General features: G+C 48.0%; 1 protein-coding gene across 7 annotated transcripts in view; it reads left to right on the top strand.

Annotated features, from left to right (window-relative positions):
- The window catches only part of LOC310809809 (nuclear factor 1 X-type), a gene marked incomplete at its 3' end in the record, with an annotated part of 118,324 nt that extends 111,061 nt beyond the window's left edge, over positions 1-7,263 (top strand). For 4 of the 7 annotated variants that reach the window (XM_083677298.1, XM_083677295.1, XM_083677296.1 and 1 more), the window contains 3 exons: positions 210-357; positions 2,022-2,113; positions 4,912-7,263. In XM_083677298.1, coding sequence (XP_083533424.1) covers positions 210-357; positions 2,022-2,113; positions 4,912-4,926 — 255 coding nt within the window. The remainder of the gene's footprint in view (positions 1-209; positions 358-2,021; positions 2,114-4,911) is intronic. The other 3 variants (XM_083677301.1, XM_083677299.1, XM_083677300.1) reach the window with 1 other exon arrangement.
- Positions 7,264-7,992: the final 729 nt, after the last annotated feature.

The raw sequence follows: 7,992 nt of genomic DNA, 5'->3' as shown, positions 1-7,992 counted from the left end.
CCATAAATGACGCAATGCACATACATCATTCGTTTGGTTGTCGTTTCCAACACCCCCACCACCACCTCCCCCACCCCCCCCCACCCCACACCCCACCACTCCCCTCGTCATGGATATTTTTTTGGGTCTCTGGAGCTGAGTCCTCTCATGCCATGCCGTGTGCGGGTTGTCACATGTCGCCCTCCTGACCCTGTTTGTGTTGTCCGCAGCCAAACGGGAGCGGCCAGAGCAAAATGCCGGGCTCCTTCTTGCTGCCTCCACCTCCCCCAGTGGCCCGCCCAGTGCCCCTCCCCATGCCCGACTCTAAACCCAGCAGCACGCCCCCCGACGGCGGACTCACCTCGCCCGCATCTCCGTGTAAGTGACCCCACAGACCAAGTCAGAAAACCAAACCAAAACCATCTGAGACCAAAAAAAAAGGGCTCAGAGCTAAAACTGGAAACTGCCCCTCTTTCTCGTCCTCCTCCTCCACATCTTAAAGCCCCAGCCATGCGTCCTCTGCCCGTCCCCATTTGTAAACAGCCTCCTATGGCCAACATCTCACCTCCCTCATCCTCTGGGATTGTTATAACATGGTTATAACACCATCCTCCTTATGACCCTCTGTGGTGTCCCTCAGGGGTCAGTGTTGGGCCCATTGTCTTTCTCTTATGTGGCCAGCCAGAGTAGTGCCACGTCTTGAGGGATACCACCCCTCTCTCTATCCCCCAGTGCCTCTGCGCTCCTTGATGTTGTCACAGCAGAAGGACATCCTGATTTTCCTCAATTTTTGCGTTTTCCCTCCCCGCCTTGACGCATGGCCAGCCCTCTGAAATGTCAGTTGAGATCGGAAGTTAGTCTGAAATTGAAAGGAGTTTGATCCATTTTGTCAATTTTGCTCTCTCAAAATCACGTCTACTTTTACGAAGGGTACAAATTTAGGGCAGTTTATGTGGACTCCAAAACCTCACGTTCTACTATCAAAAATAAAAGCAGACATAAAATACGTTGAGTTATATTTGACTTTTCAGTTGAATTGATTTGTTTCTTTTGACTGAGTAGCACTTGCAGATGTTGGTGGTAGTGGTGGTGGTGGTGGTGGTGGTGGTGGTGGTGGTGGTGGTGGTGGTGGTGGTGGTGGTGGTGGTGGTGGTGGGTTGTTGTGGTGAGGTCAAATGCAGGAGGCCTGAATGTGTAGATTTAGGCCGAATTGGTGTCAGGGCTGCAGGGCTGCAGAGTGTGTCCAGCTAGGGGTGTGTCGGCTAACGGGGGTGATTTTCACCTAAGACAGGAGAGGGGCACTGGACGGAGCACTTATTTTTTATTTTTTTGATTACTCTCCCTTGATAAAGCTTTTGGGATATTTAAGGTTTCCTTTTTGTTTTTACTTGTTTTGTTTCTTTCAACCCCCAATCAATGTCTCAAAGTCTTCTATGTCTTTTATCTATGTTGCTGATTGATTCTTTAACACAAGGACATATCATTTATGTATATGCCCATGCTGCTAACTATCTCTCACACACATTCACACACCCACATGAATGCATGTGCGCGTACACACACACACACACACACACACACACACACACACACACACATACACACACACATATTACAGCAACATTCATATTCAGATCATATCAGAGTCATATTTTGTGCCATCAAAGTTAGAACTGTTTTTAAATGTCCCTGCTGATGGAGTCCATGGTGAACCTCAAACTGCCCTAAATTTGCTCCTGTCAGGGCCCTGGTTTATAGTCGTCCAGATCAGTCCAGTGTTACATGTGAAGACTGTTACACTATCTCATGCCACAAATATAGCATATAGCTTAACAGCAGTACTTTAAAACTTAATTTGACAGATTTTAATTAAATCAAATGAAAGTGCTCTGTAGAGCATTGTGTGGCTTATTAAAGCCACACAATGATATGTAATCTGTCAAATATCGATGTTTTGTGCTTAAATTGTTTCATCTTCTCAGTGTTAGTATTTGTTGAGCTGGTTGGCTCTGAACGTCCCTTCTCTCTGTGTCCCTCTGTAGCATACTCCACGTCAGGCCCCACAGCTCCCAACAGGTTTGTCAGCATCGGATCACGGGACAACAACTTTCTGAACATCCCGCAGCAGACACAGGTGAGCCCCATACCCCTACGTCTTTACCCTACGTCTTTACCCTGACCTACGCCAACACTGCTGTACCTCTCTCTGCACCTCTCTCTCTTCCACACATTCACTGTGTGTGTGTGTGTGTGTGTGTGTGTGTGCGTGTGTGCGTGTGTGTGCGTGCGTGTGTGTGTGCGTGTGTGTGCGTGTGTGGGTGAGTGAGTGAGTGAGAGAGATAGAGTGTAGGAAATCTGTCTGTTTTCATTAAGATTATCGGCCAAACTCAGGAAACTTACTTAGGTGAATGGACACACGCCAAAATATTTCTTATTCCCCAACTGCCTAAAACCTGCTGGTGTATTTCCTCTACCTCTCCTCTCTCTCCTGTGTGTGTGTGTGTGTGTGTGTGTGTGTGTGTGTGTGTGTGTGTGTGTGTGTGTGTGTGTGTGTGTGTGTGTGTGTGTGTGTGTGTGTACACACAGTATGTGTTTTCACAGTCCCTGTGTGGTTTACTGTGTGTGTTCAACTGCCCTCTCCCTGTTTATTTGGCCCATCTGGAGCCTGCCCCTCAGGCAGCTAGCCCTTTCCTTCTCTCCCTATCCTGCCTTCCCTCTCTCCCTCTCCTTCTCGTCTCTCCCTCTACTCCTTTCTCTATTCCCCTCTTCCTCTCTATCCCAATACCCCTCTGGCTCTCTCCCTCTCCATATATCCATCTCTCTCTCCCTCTACCCCTTCCTCTACCGCTCGCTCAATCCCCCTCTCCCTCTATCCTCTACCCCTCCCTCTCTCTCTCCCTCTACCCCTCTCTCAATCCCCCTATCCCTCTCTCTAACTCCCTCCCTCCACCACACTGCCTCTGCTCATATGCCTCCCCCATTACCCACTGCACTTTTCTCATTAGTGTCTGACCACACCCGCCTGGAGCCAGCTCTGCTCCACACTGCTCTCCACCACATGGAAACCATCTGAAGCTGCTCTGCTGCGCCCTCCCTCCCTCCCTCCCTCCCTCCCTCCCTCCCTCCCCCCTCCGTCCCTCTCCCTTCCTCCCTCCCTCCCTCCCTCACTCACTCTATTCCTCTTTCCCTACACTCCCTTGCTTCTCCCCCCCAACCTCCCTCCCGCCCTCCCTCTATTCCTCCTTCCTTCCACTCCCTTGCTTGTCTTCCTCCCTCCCTCCCTTCATCCCTTGCTCCTTCCCTCTGCTCACATTCTCCCTCCTTCCCTCCCTCCACTCCCTCGCTTCTCCCCCTCCCTCTGCTCACTCTCTCCCCCCCCCCCCCTGTCTTCCTCACTCTCACTTTCCTCTTCCTTCTCTCGTGCTTCGCAGCATGCCCACTCTGACTAACCCGCCCCGCTCGCTCCTGAGGCTCACCTTACATCACCGTGCCAACTTTACGCCATTTTGTCTCTTCTCTCTTCCCTTTCTTTCTAAAGGGTTACACACACACACACACACACATACTCTCTCTCTCTCTCACACACACACACGCACGCACACACGCACGCACGCACATACACCACACATACTCTCACACACGCACGCACGCACACACACACAAAGACACACACACACACACTTCCTGTGTTCATGCTGTGGAGCTCCAGTGTTCTGTGCTGAGTGCATTGGGCCAGTCCTACAGTATGGTATTAGTTTGCACGGGAGAAATGTCAACGTATAGGGAGCATTAATTGGTTGCATATGCAGCTCAGAAATGACATTGTAAGCATAATGCTCTACCAAAACATTAATAATGGACAAAGGCCTTGTAAAAACTGTGTGCTGTGACTTCAGGGCCTGAATAATGATACTCCCTGAGCAGAGAAGCATGGGCTCCAACTGCCCTCTGGTGGCAATAACGGGGGTTTGCAACTAGAGGGGAACGGAAACAAGAGAACGATAGAGCGAGGGGAGGAAAGAGAGAGAGGGAGGAAAGGAGAGAAACAGTGAGAGAGAGAGAGAGAGAGAGAGTTTCAGCACAGCACTCCTCAGAGAAGTCACGTCCCGACTGTCTGGTTGCCCGCAGCAACCAGACATGACGTCATAGCCAGTTGAACTTGAACTTGAGAGGGGTTGCTGGGGGGAGGAAGGGGGCGGGTAAGAAAAGAGGGTGGTCATTACTGCCAAGGATTCCAGAGAGAGTGTTAGAAGGAGATAGATGGATAGAGAGTGAAAGGGGGAGAGAGAGAGAGAGAGAGAGAGAGAGAGAGAGGATCAGCGTTACTAAGCCAAGGGGCTGCTGGGACAGAGCCCAGGGCAAGAGGCAACAGGAGGGGGGGTATTCAGGCGACCTGTTAGAGTCAAACAAAACAAAAGGCACTTCCCCGGAGGCCCAGAGTTTCCAAGACTTGACTTCCAGAATGTTTGGCTGTATAGACTGGTGCCAGATCCCGGGCGGCGACCCACTTCTGCTCCCTTGCCACACTGAGGGGAAGAAACCCAATCTGGGGACAGGGAGCGCCAGCCTTCTAACCCCCCCCCCCCCCCCTCCCCCCTGCTGCTGCTGGGCCACTTTGAGCTTAGTCAGAAATAACAACAGTTATTAGCTGCAGAGCCAGATCATACTCCCACAGTATAGCTACAGAACAGCAGCAGCTTTGGACCGGACAGGGCCAGTTAGTACAGTGGGGAATGACAGAAAGTAGTATTTCCTCTACCAGTTTCTTCACAACAACAGTGGCTGACAAACTGTCGACCACTGAGTAGACTGTGGAATCAATAGTGACCTCTACTGGTCAACCGAGGAACTTGCAGAGATGTTTTTGTAAAAACGACACATTTGATCATGTAAACTGACACTCTTCTCCCCCCTCCCTTTCTTCTATTCCAGTCTTGGTTCCTCTGACATGACCTGTCTGCAAAACCAGCGACTAGAATTCTTTCTTTACAATCGGGAATTGAAAACATGGAAAACAGAGAAATACCCCACAGGAAATTGCCCTCCGACCCTTACGTCTCACATATAAGATAAAGCAAACCAGGAAGTCTCAGCATGGAGCTACTAGGAGAACCCTGGACCCCCATGACCCCAACAGAGGACACCCCCCCCCCCCTCCCCTTCCCCCTCACCCCCAACCCGTACCCTGTTTTATAGATGAGAAGATGGTATGATTGAGGGAGGGCATGAGGATGAGCAGTTATCTCTCAGAAACCACCGAACCAGCAAAACACGGCAACACATAAGGAGGAACCTGAGGAGGAGAATGGTCACCGTCTACTACGGAAAAAGGACGCAATGGTGCAACGGCTGGAAAAACAACAACTCTTTAACAGTGAGGTTTTCTAAAACACACACAGGTGTCTACCAACGGAGTTTGATACTGAAGGGACATCAGATCAAAACGAGTGTCTTGAAGGCACTACGCTTAACGCCATGATTTAATGAGGTCAAATCAATCACTCCCAAAACAAAACACACAAAAACTTCATTTGGTCCTGGTGAAGTAGCGGCCTATGCTATTGTGATGTCACCGCCCCCAATCATACAAACGCACTCTGCAAATTGACAAATCATCCCGTCTCTCTCTGAAAACCGTTGACCTATCACAGCCCCACTTACTAACAAGACAGAGACCATGCCAAAACATATGCTAAAGGGTTGCACTACAAGCTGAATTAACACTAATCTGAATGTGCACTATTACCCACATGGCATGGAGGGTAAAACAGGCTTGCCTATTGTTATTATTATTATTATGATTATGATTATGATTATGATTATTATTAGTGAAAGACCACCCCCAGACCACAGAGCAGCACCAGCAACAACACCATGGTCACCACGCTGACCAGCACCACCCACCACCCCCTGCAGAAGCACCCAAAACCCACCAGAACAAAACAGAATAATCACCCAGTACACTCTTCTCAAAACCGTACCACAACAACACCGAGAATCAGACAATAAGTATATCTTCAAACTTAAAAAAAAAAAAAAAAAAGAAGAACCCCAATTCACAACACAAACACACACATACAGGCACAGCGTGGCCTCAGCTCACCGTGTGGAATGGATGTAGGATACAGTGTAGGTGGTGTTATTGCATCTGTCAAACAGCTATGCACATATGTACAGTCCCCGGCCCTTTGTGTTAGACACACAACCCAACACACAGACACACACCACGGTAACAAACACACACACTTATGCATCAACAACCATACAGTACAATCACAACTGGTCATTAATCCCCCCCCCCCATCACTTTGCCCCCTTATCATGTAGGATTATGATTTTGTTTTTGTTATCTGTTGTGTCTTCTCTTATTTGACTTATGAACCTATGAATTTGTACTCTTTTTTAAAAAAAAAAATAATAATTTTGTGTTTGAATGACAGCACCTTATTGAGAGATACAGAGGTTGGGAGAGAGGACAGGAGAGGACAGGAGAGGACAGGAGAGGAAGGCTGGTGGATCCAGGTGTCAGCGTAGCGTTGCCGTAGAGAAAGACAGTACAGTAGCAGCAACCGTACAGCCAGGTTGCTGAGGTCACAGAGGTGATGATGTCCTTCCGTCTCCCTGAAGTTTACCCCTTGTTGTTGTTTACACTCCCAGACTGCACCTGTTCCAAGAACAGAGGAGCTACGCTGCGGAGCAAAATTAATATGTGACATATCTGTCTGCCCACGTGTCGGGAGGAGGGCCCAGGGTCAGAGGTTACAGGGTTAGAGGTCATGGACTGGCCACATGTGGAGTTTATTACTATTGGTCACCTCTCTTCCCTGGCACGCCCTCGATTCCCCACCCCCCCACCCCCCCACCCCCCTCCACCCCCCCACCCCCCACCCCCCAATCACCTCCCTCCTACCCAGCCTCTGTACGCAAATGTTATTGTTCAATTCAATCAGCCCTTTTAGGCCTATAGATCAAACTGCACTAAAGTTACCTTACCAGTCAACCAACCTTACCACAGTTAAAGTGAACTAAACACCAGCTAATAGTGAAATCACCACCTTCTGAGATCCACCGAGGGACGACTTTTAGTAGATGGACACACTTAGAGCACAGCGCCACTCGTCAAACACACACAGGCACACCCACCCCCCCCCCCCCCCACACACACACACACACACACACAGATTGACTGTAAAGGGAAGTCTTGACATAGGGCAATCTGAGGAAGCCATTTGTTTTTAAATCATTCATTTTATAAACCCACTCTACCCACATTTAGTTTAAAAACGTATTTTCAAGGAACATCCAATCAAATTAAATCACCAACCAACCTCACAAAATAACTGGACTGCCTGGCCATGTATACTTACTTCACTGCAGGGAAACAATGTTGCCAGAAAGGCAACCATCTCATCAGCTTCATAGAGAACTAGCACTGCTGAACAAGATTTACGATGGCTACGGTGATTTCTTTTCTAATCTATGGAAGTGCCTATGTATTCCCATTATGCAATTTGTTAAACATGAATTCAGGTTCTTTTCTCACATATAAGCTATAAGTGAATGGTGGAATTCTATGTCTGGAGAGTCGAGGAAAAACAGTGACAGCTCACTAGATAATTGCAAGCATCTTTATATATATATACACATATATATTTATAGATATATACATTTTTTTATTTGCTAAATAAGCTCTGTGGCAGTCTAGTTATTTTTTGAAGCATGGCACAGTCAAACGATGCATCTTACAGTTAGCCGCCGATTTGTGCAACAAGTACCAGACCCTACACCCATACCTGCATCTAATAGCAAAAAAAGGCAAAATACTCTAGATACATGGTTTATATAGACAACAATAAACGTGACATGGTAGTTGAAGAAAAATATCGAAATTAGGTTTTGGTTTTTCTTTCTTGTTTTGATGGGATGTATTGTTATTGAAAAAAAATGTTTTGTTGATTGAGCCATGTGCAATGCCCTGGGTAGAAAACGTGTGTTTGTCTGTTAGAGATTGTT

This window comes from Argentina silus (genome assembly GCF_951799395.1).
Source record: "Argentina silus genome assembly, chromosome: 9".
Lineage (NCBI taxonomy): Eukaryota > Metazoa > Chordata > Actinopteri > Argentiniformes > Argentinidae > Argentina > Argentina silus.
This window is presented reverse-complemented; position numbering and strand designations above follow the sequence as displayed.